This window comes from Symphalangus syndactylus, chromosome 5, assembly GCF_028878055.3.
Source record: "Symphalangus syndactylus isolate Jambi chromosome 5, NHGRI_mSymSyn1-v2.1_pri, whole genome shotgun sequence".
NCBI classification, from domain to species: domain Eukaryota; kingdom Metazoa; phylum Chordata; class Mammalia; order Primates; family Hylobatidae; genus Symphalangus; species Symphalangus syndactylus.
Genome location: NC_072427.2, coordinates 31,330,925 through 31,350,110, shown reverse-complemented (window position 1 = coordinate 31,350,110; position 19,186 = coordinate 31,330,925). Strand labels below are relative to the sequence as shown.

General features: G+C 45.5%; 2 protein-coding genes across 7 annotated transcripts in view; one reads left to right on the top strand and one right to left on the bottom strand.

Annotated features, from left to right (window-relative positions):
• ARID3B (AT-rich interaction domain 3B) overlaps positions 1–19,186 on the top strand; it is a 61,625-nt gene that overhangs the window by 25,900 nt on the left and 16,539 nt on the right. For all 6 annotated transcript variants that reach the window (XM_055277780.2, XM_055277777.2, XM_055277778.2 and 3 more), the window contains 2 exons: positions 10,142–10,213; positions 10,412–10,484. In XM_055277780.2, the coding sequence (XP_055133755.1) occupies positions 10,142–10,213; positions 10,412–10,484 (145 nt within the window). The remainder of the gene's footprint in view (positions 1–10,141; positions 10,214–10,411; positions 10,485–19,186) is intronic.
• LOC129482260 (large ribosomal subunit protein eL39) lies at positions 7,009–7,712 on the bottom strand. Its single transcript, XM_063638791.1, has one exon. The coding sequence runs from the start codon at positions 7,177–7,179 to the stop codon at positions 7,024–7,026; it is 156 nt and encodes a 51-aa protein (XP_063494861.1). The 5' UTR covers positions 7,180–7,712; the 3' UTR covers positions 7,009–7,023.

Genomic DNA, 19,186 nt, shown 5'->3' with positions numbered 1-19,186 from the left:
TATACCATAGTAGCACCCCGGGATGGGGGTGTGGACCTGGAGGAAGCCTTAGGAGAACCTCTGAGAAATCTGTGAATGGAGCTGACTTTTAAACACAAACTGTGACTGTGTTCTCCCTGAGGACACCCAAACTTGTGGAATCCCAAATTTGAAAATAAAGGAGGGATTTTTTAACTTTATAAAGTAACTTATGATAGCAATTTTTAAAAATGTTGTTCCTATACATTTAAAATGTGTTGTTTGGGGGAAAAAAAAGTTTTATGAAACTTGTGGGCAAGTTTCCCAACCTCTTAGGTCTGTTTCCTTTCTGTCACCTGTGGGTCCAATGAAGTGTTCTTGTGCTGGGCTCTCCATCTCTGACTTTGTGCAACTCTTGAGTGGAGCCTCTGTGGTGTTAATGGATGTCTGCAACCATTGTGGAAGTTCAGGTGGTAGCTCAAGGGTTGGAGTAAGCCATAGTGCTGCCAAGTCAGATTCTGCAGAGAAAAGAAGCTAGGACTTACTTACCTGTGTGGCTCTCAGACTTGGACCTGGCTGGGCCAGTTCATGCCTTGGCATCAGGGTGTCCTCATCAGCAACAATGCATTTTAGTTTTTCTGCCTCCTTTTGTAGGAACACCTATTTCTGGGAAGTCTTCTTGATCATTGCATGGAGTGATTCTGTGCCTAGTGGAAAGGTGGGACCTCTGCCCTCTCTTCCTCCCCTACTCTGCCCCCTTTCTACAGCTTAATCAGAGAAGTGTCCTTTAGCTCTTTTCCAAGCCACTGAGTTTGAATTGATCTCCACTGCTAGTAAGAGGTGGGAAGGCTCTTTCTGGTTCCTGCTAAAGTTACCTGACAGCGGAAGGTGTGCATCTGATAATTATAACTCTAGTGTTTCCAAGGCCTGAGCGATTTAGTTAAGAGCACTAATCCTGATCTTATCAAGAGGGTTTTGTAGTCCAACAGTGTTGCTTATAACAGTATCTGTTTTACTTCCTGGGGCTCCCCTCCCCTCTTAGGATTCTCCTGTAATCCTGCCCATTATGCCCTGTGCATGTCTCATTACCTCCTGAAATCAGTTAAAACTGGTATGAGGGCAAAGAGTATTTTTTCTTTTCTTCATCCCAAGATCTGAGAATTGGATTTTTAACATTACATCATTAATGAGGCCAGCAGTAGAGTAGTCACAAATGTGGTACACGTAATGCCTGCAGAGCCATGGATCTGACCAATGATAAGGTAGTTTATTTGTTGCTTATTAAAAACAACAACAGCCACAGTCAGCCCAAATGCTTTAGTTACATTTGGTATTTTAGAGCAGTTAGTTGGCATCCATGAGCTTGGGATCAGCCCCTTTGAAGTCTAACGATTTTCTTTTTCTTTTTCTTTTTCTTTTTGAGACAGGGTCTCACTCTGTCATGTGGGCTGGAGTGCAGTGGTTCAATCATGGCTCATTGCAGCCTCCATCTTTCAGGCTCAAGCAATCCTCCTATCTCAGCCTCCCAGGTAGCTTGGACTACAGGCACACGCCACCACGCCCAGCTAATTTTTAAATTTTTTTGTAGAGATGAGGTTTCACCATGTTGCCAGGCTGGTCTCAAACTCCTGAGCTCAAGTGATCTGCTGGCCTCAGCCTCCCAAAGTGCTGGAATTACAGGCATGAGCCACCATGCCCGGCCTGAAGTCTAGTGATTTTCTAATGATTACTTTGAGGTTCAGGTCCTAGGAATTTGCTTAAATCCTTGACCTTGGGATTCATAATCTATTTGATTTATAGAGAATAGACACATTACTGTTCTGTGTCTTTTTTTTTAATTAATTATTATTTTTTATTTTCTTGAAATAGGATCTTGCCCTGTTGCCCAGGCTGGAGTGTAGTGGTACAATTGTATCTCACTGCAACCTCAGCCTCCCAGGCTCAAGCGCTCCTCCCACCTCATCCTCCCAAGTAGCTGGGACTATAGGCATGTGCCACCATGCCTAGCTAATTTTTTTATTGTTTTAATTTTGTAGAGATGGAGTCTCCATATGTTTCCTAGGCTGGTCTCAAACTCCTGGGCTTATGCAGTCCTTGCGCCTCAGCCTCCTAAAGTGCTGGGATTACAGGTGTGAGCCACCGCACCCTGTTCTGTGTCTTCAGAGAACTCTCAAGAATCTCTATAAAAGTTGTCAGTATACACAATGGCAATTTAAGGACAGGGCAGTTTCTGAGAGGTTCCAAAATATCAGGAACCCAAGTGAAGACTTGTTAGCTCAGCCCCTGGGCTTTAAACCCCAAGGAAGGGTTAACGCTTGCCTTGGGGAGGAATGAGGTATGGGAACTAAAATTGCTTTGGACATCTGAGCTGTGCTTTAATAAGATATTCCAGGTGGTCAAGGAGTAATCCTAAAATAGCCTAGATACTTAATTGCTTTTAAAGTCAGGCGCTTCTGTCTCTGGGGAGGTGCAGCTCTAAGGAATGCAGGGCTGGCTCCTAAGATCTTAGAGGCATGGTCTGTTTTTTTTTTTGTTTTGTTTTGTTTTGTTTTGTTTTAATCCCAGTAAAAAGAAAAGGCCCAAGGTAGCCTTCTTGGATCAGGAGACCTTTGTTAAATCTACCTCTTTCTTCTCATTGGAAGATTGGCAGTAAGCCTTTGGCTTCTCCTGCTGCCAGGTGCCATAACCTGGCTTCTTCCAGGGCTGTGAGATTGGTGTTGTCACCCCACCTCCCTAGGCAGTGGTCTGTTTTCATTAGTGCTTAAAGGCTTCCTGCTTGATCCCCTGTTCAGCCTCTGTTTGCATCAGAACATACCTTTCTCACTCTAAGAATTGAGATTAATCCTTCTCTTTCTCTTTCATCCCCTCAATCCAGATCCAGTTGATTCTCCATTTATGGCACTGATTTCTCCCTGGTTCTGCTACTCTCCATCTCCCCCAGTCCTACATTCTCAGCTTGGGCTACTGCACAGCCACCTACCCCCAGTGCAGGCTTTCCCTCTCAAATTTTCAATACCATTTACAAAATCTGTCAGCATTACAAGTCATTACCGAGGGGCATTAAAAATGTTTTTGATTAAATGAAAAATCATACTACTCTCTTACTTGTAATTGAAAGACTAGGCCAGGCACAGTGGCTCACACCCGTAATCCCAGCACTTTGGGGGGCTGAGACGGGCAGATCACCTGAAGTCAGGAGTTTGAGACCAGCCTGGCCAGCATGATGAAACCCCGTCTCTACTAAAAAAAAATACAAAAATTAGCTGGGCATGGTGGCGCGTGCCTGTCATCCCAGCTACTCAGGAGGCTGAGGCACGAGAATCACTTAAACCAGGGAGGCGGAGGTTGTAGTGAGCCCAGATTACACCACTGCACTCCAGCCCGGGTGACAGAGCAAGACTCTGTCTCAAAAAAAAAAAAAAAGAAAGACTAAATAAATAATTTTGTGAAGGTATCAGTTCTATGAGAAATTCTCTATGATTTCAGTGCAGCCTGGTTCCAAATCTTCATTGTAGGGTGGAATGCAAATGATAAGTCGTGACAAACGGTTCAGATTAATCTGGAAAATAATATAATTTTTAAAATAAAAAAATCAGCATAATTGCATTTTGTAATTGTTTGTCTCTCTGTCTCCATTAGACAGTAAGCTCCATGAGGTGATCATCTGTCTTGTTCTTTTTCCTTCAGAACCTTTTACCGTAACTGGTAGATTCCAGGTGATCAAATGTTTGTACATGAATAAATATAATGAAAAAAAAAGGAAAAGTGAAAATCCCCCAATTCCAATCTGATTAGGTGTCTATGTACATTTATATGTTTCTGTTTTTTTTTTTTTTCCAACAAAAATGGGCTACTAAAGCAGTCTAAAACATTGATTTAATCGTGTGCTTTCCTGTCCAGAAAACATCCACTGCCTCCCCACTGTTCACAGTTCAGAGTTTAAATTTCCTTCTGGTATTCAAGGCATCTCACAGCCCCTTTCAACTTTAACTATTCAGACTTTCTGTCCTTATATCCTCCCTGTCAAAACATGCCTTGTTTATCCCCCACTCCATGCTCATTTAGACTGCAAATCTCCCTTCAACCCATTCTTCAAGGCCAGCTTAACCTCCACCTCTAAGCCACCGAGCCTTTTCTTCTACCTCCTGAGTACCTTGGATTTTCCTATTTGTTGCCTCGCTATTATATGCGATATGTGTTCAGTTTTTTTTTTTCCACCTTCATGGTAAGACTCCCAGTGGTGGGAATTATTTTTTTTTTTTTTAGTGGTGTTCTCAGCAGCTTGCACAATGCCCTACCTGGGGTAGGTTCTCAGGAAATCTGTGTTGAATAAACTTGTCATCAGGTCTTTGCTTCTCAGAACAGAAAGAGCCCCTAGAGACCATCTTGTCCAACCCTGTCTCATGTTGGATTCCATGCCATGACATGCCATACAGATGGTCATCCAGAGACAGGAAGTTGCCCACCTCCTGGGAAGCTCACTCCATTACCAGGCAGTTCTAATTGTTTTAAAAAGTTCCTCTGTAGACCTGAAATCTTCTTCAGGGTAACTTCTGCCTGTCACCCTAGTTGTGCCCTCTGGGGCTTTAGAGAGAAAGGAGGAAAAAGCCTAGTTTCTCTTCACTCACTACCTTTAGATTTTCAAAGATAGTGAATCTGTTTATTTCCCCTGTGTGCTGTTGAAATGGGTTCCAGGGTTGAGATGCTGGGGAAGCACTATTCTAATTTTGAGTAGCAGTCAGGTTAGACCTTGATTCATTATTTTTGAAGGCCTGTGTGTGCATGTCACAGTGTAAGCTGCCATCTTCCTCTGGTCCATTCAGAGGTGTAGCCCTCTTCTCTTTTTCTCCCTCTCCCCTGATCCTCTGTCTTCTGGGGGAAGATGGGCTCATTCTACTGGAATGGTCTGTTTTGGAGGGAGGGGTAAAAAGTTAGCAATTCTTATTTCAGTACTGCCAGATAACTCTCCTGGGTAAGCATTGTGTGAGGGCTGCTTTTCGTTTGGCTAAAGTGCCCAGGTGAAGCCATGAGATAAAGCAAGGAATAAAAGAATCTCCCATTGATAGGAGCCGCCCAGTGCCGTGACATGGGCATTTCAGGCATCTTTGGACAGAGGATTTTATTCTCACTTCTTTTTCTTCCTTTCTCCCTTCCTGATCTCCTTACCCAGAACACTTAGTGTTATTCTTTCAAACTGTAAGTCAGTATGGTGTAACAGCGAGAGCCAAACAGACCTAGGTTTACATCCTGGCACTGTCACTAAGAAGCTCTGAGACCCTGAGCAGGTTATTTGAGCTCTTTGAGCCATTGTTTTCCCATTTCTAAAATAACCACTTCTACATTATAGAATTAAGTGAGAAAATGCTTGTAAGGCTCCTGGTACAATCCTTGGTATGCAGAAGGCACACAAACACTAGCTTCCTGCTACCTTTTCTCTTTCCCCCAACCTTCTTTTCCTGGGGAAAATTAGCTGAATGTAGGTATAGTAGCCAAAGCTAGTCTTGGGTGTGTATTTGGGAGCAAACTATCAGTTTCCTGTGAGCTCCTGGAGAGATCAAAGATGTTAAAAGACAGTTCTCAAGTAGGAGAGGCTGAGAAGGCTGTAAATGGCAATAAGTGGCCACTCTGGCCACTGTTGACTTCCCACACACATTTCTAGGCTATATAATACTGCTGCCTGCTGCTGATGTTGTAACAAAGCCTGTTCCCTGGGCAGGTTAAACTTGCATGCAGCAACCTTTCAACTGAAATGCTTTCCTCATCAACCTCTTTTGATCCCTAAAATGTTGAGCTGTCTCTTTTTGGATTTGTTTTCCCCACACTCCATCTGCCTCTGCTGTTCCCTGCTTTCTTCCACCATTACAGTCTCAGTCAGCCACAGTCAGCATCTGAGAAAAAATTATTTCTGGGCTGATAATTTTCTAGTAGTCACACCCATACCCTATTGATAGGCCGAGAAACCTACTGCACACAAACTTGAATTGCGTAAGTGAGCCATGTTTTACAGCAGTTGATCAGAGTTAAGAACCAAGAAAATAACTGGTTAAGCCTGTAACCCACCCAGTGAAAGGGGGAGGGGAAGACAGAGGAGCTGTGAGATTGGAGGTCCCACGGGGGAGCCCATCTCTGTCTTTTAGCAGATGTATCGGTGCTCCCTCTTCTTTATTATTATTATTTTGGGGGGGGGGCGGTGGGGGATAGAGATGGAGTCTCCCTGACCAGCCTGGCCAACATGGCAAAACCCCATCTCTACCAAAAATACAAAAATTAGCCGGGTGTACTGGCATGTTCCTGTAGTCCCAGCTACGCAGGAGGCTGTTGCAGGAGAATCGCCTGAACCTAAGAGGCGGAGGTCACAGTAACCCGAGATCATGCCACTGCACTCCAGCCTACGCGATAGAGCAAAACTCTGTCTCAAAAAAAAAAAAAAAAAAAAAACACAGAGAGAAAGAGAGAGTCTTCCTATGTTGCCCAGGTTGGTCTTAAAGTGCTGGAATTACAGGCAAGAGCCACCATGCCCAGTTGGTCAGTGCTTTCTATGTGCTCAGGGCTGGAGATACCCAGATGAATAACTGAACACAGGTGGTAGAGCCCAGAGGAGAAAGGCATTGAATCTGCCTAGTGGGCAGAAGCAGGAGGTTCTGCTAGACTGTGAAAGGCAGGCAGGACTCAGGGATTACTCTCACCTCAGCCAGAAAATCCTGTGAAGCGGGACCAAAGTTTAACTGCCTTAAGACAAAGAATGGAATGCACGTTGGACATTTTTACATCAGCCCCAGCTGAATGGACCATCCTTGCCTTGGAGCTGGACAAAAGAAAATAATACCTCCTCTCTGGGCAACTATTTTCCCCACATTTTCTTTTCTTTTTTTCTTTTTTTTTTTTTTTAAAAACGAAAGGCCTCACATATTTATTACTGAACCCAGCCAACAAACGTGTTCATAACAGATTCAGAGAGGAAAACACGTCGAAATCTCCAGATAGTGGTGACATTTTCAGCTTGATATGGTAACATGATCATGACCTTCGGACAGCATAAATATGTGTGCCATCTCATGCAATTCCTTACAGACCCAGCTTGGTTCTTCTCCAGTGTCTCCTTTTGGAGTTGTACCTGATTTTATTTCCAGTTTTCATCCGAATCCACTGGGGAATGGGGCGATTTTGCTTTTGTTTCTTGGCCAGGAATCGCTTAATCCTGAAAGTCTTGTGAGAAGACATGGCGAGAAGCGGAGTCAAGAACACACCACGATGGTGGAGAAAGGAAGAGAGGGCCACATTTTCTTTAAATAGAGTAACTGACAGTTCCTATCTGTGGAATGGGTCCAACAGTGGGATTACTCAGAGTTCGGTGTCTCATTTCTTTCCTGCTCTGGCAAGTCTTCCTGACCTCTGTGGTCACCAAGCTGGAGGCATTTTAAGCTAAGTGAGTCACACTTAGTGGGCTCTGTGCAAGGCCTCACCATCCAACTGCTTGGATTCTCTTGCAGATTGGACAAAGCTGGAGAAGCCAAGAGGACTCTACCAGCTCCAGCCCCCATCCTGCCAAGGCATTCTCCATGTGTGGAGCCGAGCGCTCACACTTGGGTGTTTATTTTCACACATAGTCACATAGTGGTCACACTAGCGTGCTTGTTTTCACACTGCTGTCCTGCTGTGGGAAGCCCTGTCTGACTTTTTAGGTTGTGGATTCCACCATTTCCACCCAACTGTGTATTAAATAGTTTTTGAGTGAGCATTCAGAGTGCTTGGAAGTTACTATAATTAGCAAAAAAAAAAAAAAAAAAAAAATGGTGTTTTCATCTCTCTTGGTGACTGATAGAGAAAGAATCCTTCTGTGAACGAGATCAGCTTCAGAGCTCTGACCAGAGTTGGGAATTGAGCTGCTGCAGTAAACAGCTGACATAACAGAAGCGGCAATGATCCCCCATTAAATGTCTTTCAACCGATAGGGGCTCCTGGGATAATTGACTTTCCAGCAGGAATTACTGGCTCAAACAAAATCACTGGGCATTAGAGCAACCTACTGCATCCTTTGAAAGGGGGAATGTAACTCTGTCTGGTTTTGCTGACCTGACAGGCATAATTCATCTTGATTATTCATTGTGCTAGTTGCCACCAGATGACACCAGATTTCTGGTGACTGTAATTACAATGTGGGATGAGCTTTAGCTTTTTTTTCTTTTTAAACAATGTTCCTCCCACTTGGCTATTAGCTCCCCTGAGCTGAAGGTGCTGTAGGAAGGGATCCAACAATGTCTGTCTTGGGAGATGATGAGTGCACGGTCAGACAGCATTTACTGAGCACTTCCATACACACATCTTTTACTAGATAAGCAGGGAAACAATTTGATGTAGTCTGTTTCATTTTAACTGATAGAGTGTCACTTCTTAGTTATACTTATGTCACTGTGTGCCAGATTGCTGCTATCAGAAAGTGGGTCTTCATCTCAGAGCCCACTGTGAATAGGGGAAGCAAAGTTGGCCCCAAAATATAACTGCATAATGCCTTCTGCTTTCAGACAAGCTATATTAAAGGGGGAGGTGGAAGAGAATGAAATTCAACCAAGCTTTTATTTCTTTGACATGGTTTTAGAAGAAGATTCCTGAGTAGTCCAAAGAATGTTCTCCCAAGAAACCACTGCTCCCCAGCCCCACATGTCCTTTCCTCACCACATACACACCCCAGCCAGCTGGGTGGCATGGTGCACATGTGCCTGTGGTCCTGTGGGAGAAATGAATATGACAGGTTCAGTGTGTCCAGGCCACTGGAACCTCCACTGACCAGTGGGTCGGGGTGAACAACAGAGTTATACTGTGAGAGTTCTTACCCTCACTAGCACAAAGACTTTTTTACCCCCCTGTAAGGTATGTGTATGTTTTTTGAAGAGGTGCTTAATTGGTGTGCCAGGCAATGTGCTATGTGCCTGACAAAGATAAGACACCTTTGCTGTCAAGGAGCTTACTATATGGTGAGGATGACAGATACTTCCCAAGTAATATGTTAAAATCTAAGCTACAAGTGAACAGAGATTGTTTTTAGAGTACTTAGTATAGTCGTGGTTGAAGGGAAGGCTTCCCGCTGAAGAGATAACTGATTGGAGGAATAAGAGTTACTGGACTTGGCTGGGCACAGTGGCTCATGCGTGTAATCCCAGCACTTTGGGAGGCTGAGGTGGGTGGATCACCTGAGGTCAGGAGTTCGAGACCAGCCTGGCCAGCGTGGTGAAACCCCATCTCTACTAAAAATACAAAACAAAAATTAGCTGGGCGTGGTCGCGTGCACCTGTAATCCCAGCTACTCAGGAGGTTGAGGCAGGAGAATCGCTTGAACCTGGGAGGCAGAGGTTGCAGTGAGCCGAGATCGTGCCATTGCATTCCAGCTTGGGCAACATGAGCAAAACTCCGTCTCAGAAAAAAAAAAAAAGAAAAAAGAGTTACTGGACTGAACAAAGATAGGAAGCAAGTTTAAAGAATATTTGCCATCCCTTCCTATTTAGTTGAATGGTGTTGCTTCAGCCCAATCAGTTAAGTTGGGCTTAGATTTTCATTGTTTCTCTAATAAAAATGAACTCTCGCCTTAGTGGCACAGAGTCTGTACCTTGGGAACAATCTCAGGCCATGGTGGCCCTCGTATCACCATGAGTTCTTGCCATGCGGCTTAGGGTTTTGAATGGTGAGGCTTGGCTAAGAGACCAACTTCAGGATGTATGTCCTGATTGCTTTGACTCTTATCACTTAGAGTGTTATATAGGAAACCAAGCGAGGTGTCTTCCCAGTCTGCAGGAAAGTGGTGCATCTCAGAGTAATGGCTTCTGGGGATCATCCGGGAATGAGCCCCTTCTAAGCAACATGGGCCTTTGTGTCCTCCTCTTCCAGGATTATCAAGTATAAATGACACCCACGACACCCACCCTTCTCCAACAAATGAAGATGATTCTTCCACCCAATTCCCTCTTTATTTTGGAACCAAATCGAAAGCAAAAAAAAAAACAACAACAACAAAAAAAGATGTCCCTGTAAGGGTGGCAGAATTAGTCTTCTTGGTTGTCTTTTATAGTATGAGTGAGGATAGCACAATTGCTAAGCATCTTCATCTTTGCCCTAAATGATTGGCTTGCCCTCTGTCCGAACTCTTTTTCTTCCTTTGCCCCTCTCAACTTTGTGTTTTGTTCCCTTTTAGAATGGTGGTTTGGCCTGGAGTGATGATGCAGATGGAGGCCGGGGAAGAGAGATCTCTCGAGATTTTGCCAAGGTCTGTAATACTTCCTTTGTGATATAGATAGGGGCAGTTCTGCAGTGGCTTGTTACAGCTGATTCCCAAGAAATAAGGACCAAAGTAGCCAGTGAGTTGCATTTATAGTGATTCAGATGGTCATAGTATATCTGGTTTAAGACTTCAGCAAGATGGAATTTTTCATTGTGTGTTTTTCTTGGGGGATTGGGATTGCAGCTGTATGAACTGGACGGTGATCCTGAAAGGAAAGAGTTCCTGGATGACCTCTTCGTCTTTATGCAGAAGAGGGGTGAGTGTGCATCTACTCATCATTCCAATTCAGGGAATACTGATAGAGTGCCTACTGTGTGCTAGTCACTGTTAGACATCCTGGCCCACTAATCCTCATCCAGGAGGACAAGAGGCATTTACTGCCAGTTGGTTCTGGATTTAGCCAATTGACCGATAGCCAGATCGAAGAGGACAGAGAAGGCGTTGGCACAAAGTAGATGGAATGATCGTCCACGTTTGGCCCTGCCTGATTTTGTGTCTCTTCTTCCAATTAACTGGTCTCTGGAGTCACTTCAAATTCAAATATGCCTTTTTTAAGCCTTAAAGCTACCCTGGACTTCACTTAATCTGGCATGTGGGGCTTCTTGTTGGCATATCTAGTCTCATGGAGAAAGGTAAGTGAAAGAATAGAGGCCCCTCAGGGTATTTTGGAAGAATCTGAAATGATCCATGGAAAGGAAAGGCCAACACTTTCTTCCTATCCATTGGCTTTCGCTGTTTGTATTTGCTGGCTTGGTTAGAACATTCCTGCAGTTTAACAGTCAGGTACGTAGGCATCTGCCTTTTTTTATTTTATTTTATTTTTTTTTTTTTGAGATGGAGTCTCGCTCCGTTGCCCAGGCTGGAGTGCCGTGGCGTGATCTCAGCTCACTGCAACCTCTGCCTCCCATGTTCAGGCAATTCTCATGCCTCAGCCTCCCAAGTAGCTGGGACTACAGGTGCGCGCCACCATGCCTGGCTAATTTTTGTATTTTTTTTCAGTAGAGATGGGGTTTCACCATGTTGGCCAGGCTGGTCTCAAAATCCTGACCTCAAGTGATCCACCTGCCTTGACCTCCCAAAGTACTGGGATTACAGGCATGAGCCACCACGCGTAGCCGGCATCTGCTTTATAATGCACTCTCCCAATTCTCTTTCCTTCTCTCCTCACTCCCCGCACATCCCCAAGAGCCATCTCCACTGTAGACTATGGTGTCACTGAGTTTAGAGCTGAGTGACTCAACTTCCTGGCTTTGTATTTAGTCATAGCAATGGGTTCACCAGCCGGGTCAGCCTTCAGAACACATGGCCAGCACCCCAGCCTCTCTAGCAGAAGGCCTTCAGCAACCTGTGTGGCTCCACCTTCATCACCCTCAGGACAAAACCATAGGAGAGAGCTACTCCCAGTAGCCTGTTCCCAGCATCCTGTTATAGCTGATCATGCATCCCTTGGTGCCTGTGTCAACAACTTTATTGAGACCTAAGAATGAAATCTTCCTTTTTATCCCGGGCCAAGCTGTAATGGCAGCCGCCAGCAGCTAAATATTCTAAGTTAACTTCTGTCTCTATTTCCCTCCTTCCTCCCACACCTTTACCTTTGGCAGCCTTATTGCCTTCTTGGTAGCCTGCCTGTTACTGCTGGTTTGCTTAAAAAGGCAATCGAAAGTTTTGAATCTTGGTTTTCCCCAATCTGTAAGCCCATCAAAGCAATCTGAGCAGCCCTAATTAGTTTGCTCCTCCAGCTGTTATCTGGAACTGCATGTGTCAGTAAAAAACAAGAATACAATCCTGAGGCTGGGCACGGTGGCTTCTGCCTGTAATCCCAGCACTTTGGGAGGCCAAGGTGGGTGGATCAGGAGGTCAAGAGATCGAGACCATCCTGGCCAACATGGTGAAACCCGTCTCTACTAAAAATACAAAAATTAGGTGGGCATGGTAGCGCGTGCCTGTAGTTCCAGCTACTCGGGAGGCTGAGGCAGGAGAATTACTTGAACTCGGGAGATGGAGGTTGCAGTGAGCCAAGATTTTGCCACTGCCCTCCATCCTGGCTACAGAGCGAGACTCCATCTCGAAAAAAAAAAAAAAAAGAATATAATCCTGAAAGATAATGTGACTGGCAGCAATGAACCTCCCCGTTTGCCCTGACAGAGAGAGAAATCCACTTAATACTTTGGTCTCCCCTTCCAATTACCTTTTAATTATTTACAAGCTCCACAAGCCCAGCTGGTGCAAACCCAGGAGCTGATCCTGTCTCAGAGGGGCTGCCATAGCAATATAGATTTTAATCAGCAGTGGAGCTCCACCGCTTTATTTTCCATTTTATTGTTTTTCTCCCTTCCCTGAAGGATTTTTAAAGGAAAATGGAAGTGAGATCAGCCAAGCCGTTTGTGAAGATCAGTAATTGTTTACTACTATATGTCCCCACTAGACTAGGAGCTCCTCAAGGAGGGCCACTTTGTCATTCTTTCATGTCCCCAGTGCTAGCACAGGGCCAGGCTGCTCAGGACATGTTTGCTGTGTGAACAGTCTTGTTGGTTTTCCTGGCTCAGATTGCCACATGCAGGGTATTCAAGCTGCCTGGAAGTTTGGGTGCATCTGTGTCCTTCAGCCAGCTGCCCCGTAATTGAGAGTCAGCAGTAGAGAACAATCTTTGCTGCATATCCTGCTGTTCTGCGGCAACTGGGACTGCCAGATTGCCATCTAGTATATTTCTGAGTGAACCCAAAGCGGGAGTGAGTGACTCCCTTTGATAATGTCACTTTATGGTTCTTCAGGTCATGAGTAAATCTTTGTCCTGTCTTCAGCACTTATGTCAGGTATTTCACTATTTGCTGGCATTACCAGCAGAAGGGAAATGGTTCTGTCTGCTACTTGTTACTTTAATAAAAGATTTCTCAGCCTCAGCACTGTTGACTTTGGGATGGGTAGTCCTTTGTTGTGGAGACTGTCCTGTGCACTGTAGGATTTTGTTTTTATTTTTGAGACAGGGTCTCACTCTGTTGCCTCAGCTGGAGTGCAGTGGTGCGATCATAGCTCACTGCAGCCTCAAAGTGCTGAGCTGAAGCCTTTCTCCTGCTTCAGCCTCCTGAGTAGCTGGGACTATAGGTAGGCACCACCATGCCTGGCTAACTTTTTTGTTTTATAGAAATGAGGTCTCACTATGTTGCCCAGGCTGGTTTTGAACTCCTGACCTCAAGTGATCCTCCCACCTTGGCTTTTCAGAGTGCTGGGATTACAGGTGTGAGCCACTACACTTGGTTTCTGTAGGATGTTTAGCAGTATCCATGGCCTCTATCCACTAGATACCAATATCAGCCGCTCAGTCACAACAACCAAAAATGTCTCTAGATGTCATAAATGTCCCCTGGAGGGCAAAATTGTCCCCTGTTGAGACCCTCTGGGATGGAAAGATGGGAAAGAGAATAAAGATGTAAAATATCCTCTGCAAGAAAAACTCTTAGCTGAGTGTGGTGGCTCACACCTGTAATCCCACCACTGTGGGAGGCTGAGGCGGGAGGATCAGGTGAGTCCAGGAGTTCAAGACCAGCCTCAGTAACATAGTGAGACCTTGTCTCTACAAAAAATGAAAACAAAATAGCCAGGCGTAGTGATGCATGCCTGTAGTCCCAAGCTGCTTGGGAGGCTAAGGTGGGCGAATTGCTCGAGCCGGGGAGTTGGAGGCTGTCATGAGTCAACATTGCACCACTGCCCTCCAGCCTGGCCAACAAAGTGAGACCCTGTCTCAAAAAAAAAAAAAAAAAAAAAACTTTTTATGAAAATCATCTTACCTCTCCAGTCAGGTACATGAGAGCAAGCCGTGTCAGGTAGCATTGTTTCCTGTGACTGAGTGCCAAAGGAGTGAGTGCTGGGGCCTCACCCTGGGCTGCAGTGCAGAGAAAGCCTCTGAGAAGAGCTGTGGCTCTAGTGTATCAGACCCAGCCATGTAGGTGGAGGAAAAAATGCTGTGACACATATGGCCCTGGTGTAGCTGGAAGAACCTTTGTTGGTGGCCCAGAGCCAGGGGCCGTCTTGGATGGGTCAGCTGGCACGAGACTCTGAAGGGCCATGTTTGCCCAAAAAGTTAGCACTTCAGTCTATAGATATAGCTGAGTTATTGAAGGCAAAACATTGGCTTTCAGGAAACTTGCTGTGGCAGTGTGTAGTTGGGCTAGAGAGGAGAGACTGAGGCAGGAAGATAGTGTAGAGGTTGTTATTTCCCAGCGATCTCCTTCCTAGAAAACTCTTTATCTGGTAGTCTGAACTAGAGTGGGTGGTTCAGGAGGGTTGGGAGTGGCACATGGTGTCTCATGCCTATAATTCCAGCACTTTGGGAGGCCTAGGTGGGAGGATCACTTGAGACCAGGAGTTTGAGATCAGCCTGGGCAACATAGCAAGACCCCATCCCTGTAATTAAAAAAAAAAAAAGAAGAAGATGTAATCCCAGCTACCCAGGAGGCTGAGTCAGGAGAATCACTTGAACCCGGGAGGCAGAGATTGCAGTGAGCCAAGATCGCACCATTGCACTCCAGCCTGGGCGACAAGAACGAAACTCCATCTCAGAAAAAAAAGAAGAAGAAAATTTTAAAAGAGGGGTGGGAGCAGATTGCACTTTTATTTTAATTAATTATTTTATTTATTTTTGAGACAAGGTCTCACTGTATTGCCCAAGCTGGAGTGTAGTGGCACAGTCATGGCTCACCATACCCTTGATCTCCCCAGGCTCAGGTGATCCTCCCACCTCAGCCTCCTGAGAATCTGGGCCTACAGGTGTGCACCACCACACTCAGCTAATTTTTCTGTTTTGTTTTGGTTTTTTTGTGGAGATGAGCCCCTTATGTTGCCCAGGCTGGTATCGAACTCCTGGGCTCAAGTGATCCAACTGCCTTGGCCTCCCAAAGTGCTGGGATTACAGGCATGAACCACCACACCGTGCTGGGCCTCAGATTACACTTTTAATCGTGTGAGGCTTGCTGTCTTTGTTCCTTTTTTTGAGACAGAGTCCCAGTCTGGAGTTCAGTGGTTGATCTCAGCTTACCTCAACCTTCCCATCCCGGGTTCAAGTGATTCTCGTGCCTCAGCCTCCCAAGTAGCTGAGATTACAGGCATGCACCACCACGCCTGGCTAATTTTTATATTTTTTAGTAAAGACAGTTGCACCATGTTGGCCAGGCTGGTCTCAAACTGCTGGCCTCAAGTGATCCGCCTGCCTCGGACTCCCAAAGTGCTGGAGTTATAGACATGAGCCACCGCACCTGGCCTTTTTTTTTTTTTTTTTTTTTTTTTTTAACAAAGTCTCCCTCTGTAGCCCAGGCTGGAGTGTAGTGGCACCATCTCGGCTCACTGCAACCTCCGCCTCCTAGGTTCAAGCGATTCTCCTGCCTCAGCCTCCCAAGTAGCTGGGATTACAGGCACGTACCATTGCACCTGGCTAATTTTTTGTATTTTTAGTAGAGACAGGGTTTCACCGTGTTGGCCAGGCTGATCTTGAGCTCCCAACCTCAGGTAATCCACCTGCCTCGGCCTCCTAAAGTGTTAGGATTACAGGCATGAGCCACCGAGCCTAGCTGTCTTTATTCTTAACAGAATGATGAGACCAAGGGCCCTTAGACATTTGTGACTTGTCACTTGTGGAGTGTCTGGGGGACACAGGAGGCAGATCTTGTTAGTTGGGACCAAGGAAAAGCCTCATAGACCTTGGCAGCAGGTCAGGGACTTGGCCTCCATAGCTAATATGAAAGGTAAGCAGTAGATATCACAGGAGTCGCTGGAAATAGCCTGAGTTGGCTTGGACAACATAGTGAGACCCTGTCTCTACAAAAAAACATTTTTTTTTTTAATTAGCTGAGTGTGGTGGCACGCGTCTGCAGTCTCAGCTACTTTGGAGGCTGAGGTGGGAGGATCACTTGAGCTTGGAAGGTCAAGGCTACAGTGAGCTGAGTTCATGCCATTGCACTCCAGCCTGGGCAACAGAGTGAGACCTTGTCTCAAAAAACAAAAAAAAGAAGGAAAGGGAAAGGGAAATGGAAGGAAGAAAGAAAGAAAGAAAATAGCCTGAGTTTGAAAGGCCTGGAGACACCCAACTGGGCTGTGAGAGGGGCCGGCAGCTTTGACACAGCAGGCTGGGCCCACAGAGGAAGCAGACGGCTCTGAGGGATGTAGCACACAGCAGGCCGCCCTGAATGACCACAGCTGCAGGTGATAAAATGGCTGTCCAGTGAGAGACAGGGACGGGCTGTAACTGCTGCTTTGTGCTGTATCTCTTGCTTGTTAACATGTTTGGGTGAATTGACCGCAACAGATGGGCCTTTCAGCCCTCAGCACCTTGGTTTCTAGGCAAGACCGGGGTGACTTGCACCCTGGCGACCCCCTCCCCTCCCTGAGCAGCAGAGCAACCTGCCCATAAAGAAGCCTGAGAAGATTGGAGTGGGACGAGGCGCAGTGCCCTGTGCGGGTGGAAGGAGCTCTGGATGGACACTGCAAAGCCAGGGCTAACATCCCTTCATTCTCCTGATCTTGAGCACATCCTCCCCACTCTGGCAGCCACAGTTTCCTTATCTATAGAATGAGAGGGTTCAATTAGCGTCATCTTGGAAGTTTCTATTGTCTGTATTGTGTGTCCATGATTGTGTTTATTGAGCTACCCTTGATGAACAAAAAATCAAAAGAAGAAAAGCCCCTTTAGCAGTTTTCTATCAAAGTAATTGTACGAAACGACACCAGGAATCTCCGAGACCAAATGCTTCTCTCCTGTCCTTGCTGTGTAATGTATTTCGTCTTTTGCTGACCGAAGCCAAATTCAACTAAGCAAGTTGCCCTTGATTGTCCCCCACCACCCCACTCCTGCCAGAATATTTCTCTAGAAAAGACTGGTTAGGTTTTAGAACTCTGATGCCCCTTTTGGCTCACCTTTTGCCGTGTGTGTGTGTGTGTGTGTGTGTGTGCACGCGTGCGCAAAAAATACACACGTTTCGTCTGGACGCATTGGCTCATGCCTGTAATCCCAGCACTTTGGGAGGCCAAGGCAGGTGGATCACTTGAGGCCAGGGGTTTGAGACCAGCCTGGCCACTATGGTGAAACCCCATCTCTACTAAAAATACAAGAATTAACCAGGCATGGTGGCACATACCCACAATCCCAGCTACTAGGGAGGCTGAGGCAGGAGAATCGCCTGAACCTGGGAGGCAGAGGTTGCAGTGAGCCAGGATCGCACCACAGCCTGGGCAACAGAATGAGACTGTCAAAAAAACAAACAAAAAACAAAAAATGTGTTTCTTTGGCAAACATAAAGCCAAAACAGTTCTAAATAAAATTGTCTGGCTAATTTAACTCCCTGTGGGTGGTTTCTGAAATACCATTCCCTCATAGATTTTCCATTTAGTCTTTTAGTGCCCAAGGGGAGGGACTAATTTCTAAGTCTAATAAGCAAAGGCTATTATAAACAATTTCATTTTTCCTTCATCAGTGAGGAAGAAAAGCTTGTTTTCTCGTTCCCTAGGAGGTGAAACAGAAGTGTGGTTTCATTAAAGAGTCAGGATGATGATGATGATAATGGTGATTTTACTGTTACTTGCATTTTTATTATACCATACACATTACAGAACCCTTTCAACCCATTATCTGATCTGCTACTCCCCTCAGCTCCAGCTCTGTGGAGTAGAGAGAGCAAAGGTTATCACCTGTAACCCTGAAGAAGCAGCCCCAAGGTTAAGTGACTCACCTAAGGCCACAGAGCAGACTTAGCATGCGGTCTCCTAACTCCCAGGCCAGTGTGCTTTGCTTCTCCTGCCTTATCTTTGAGAAACTTGTTCCCTAGAGCCAGCAACCCCATCACTTCCCTTTGGGGCAGCAGGCAAACCTTATGTCTTCTGCAGCATTCACCGCCCCCAAGAGGGTGGTGGCCTGCCTCCACAGGCCACCGTCCAGTAGCACTTCTGAGCATCTAGCTGATGAACACAGGGTAGAACCTGACGTGCGAGATGGGTCTTCATCTCAGGGTCAGGGCTGTTTCTCAGAGAAATAGGGAAGGGCAGATGTGACAACTCAGAGTGGCACAGAGGCTGCCATCTGTCAAGGCAGGATGGGGTAGGGCTTGGGAGACACAGGAGGCACCCAGAATGCCCACAAGCAAGGCTCTCTTTTCCTGCCCCTGCCCCATCTGGGCACACCAGGCTAAGGAACTGCCTGGTCACATGGAAGACAAGTTTTGTCAAGCCCTCACTTGTAGACCTGCCCTCCCGCCCCCATCAGTTCTGTTCAAGGCTGCAAACTGACCTTGGTTTTCCCAAATGGATTGTTGGATCTTTTTTGATGTGTATATACAAAGAATTTACTGTGGGAAAAGGGCTTGGTCTGCTTCAAAGTGCAACTTGAGTGTTTTTCCTTCTGTTGTGTGCTTATCTATCCATCTCAGGCAAGGAAATGTTCATGACATATATTGCTTTGCCTTTTGGTGGAGGCAATTTCTTGCATATTCTTTGTATCTTGCCGTAAATGGTCTGTGCCCTGGACACCCTTCCTGGCAGATGAAAATATGTTGTCTTTTTCAGATGAAATAGGTTTTGGGGCTTCATTTTCTGACTTTATCCCCAAATGAAAGTCTAAAATGCAAATCTTTAAGTGTCTGGATTAGCCCTTTGTCTGAGGCCAGATCTTTTTCTCTCTCTAGGTGACCCAGCTGCTGTTAAAAAAATATATTTTTTTTCCCATTTTTAATAGTCATTATAATACTCCATAAATATGCAGTTACCCATGATCATAGGAAGGGAGTCTGGTTTTTGAAAGTCACAATTAATTTGAATAGCCTGCTTTTGTCATTAAATTCAGCCTCTTCCCCTTCAAAATCTTTTATTGGTATTTCTGACACATGGGAAAATTGAGTTATTTGATAGTTTTGCCTCTTTTATCCCAGAGTGAACCAATATTCAGTAAATCATCTAAGAGTTGGTATAGTGAAAAGTTGC

Bases quoted from the DNA above. Each gene is read 5' to 3' on its own strand.
- LOC129482260 (XM_063638791.1), bottom strand. From the start codon at position 7,179: ATGTCTTCTCACAAGACTTTCAGGATTAAGCGATTCCTGGCCAAGAAA.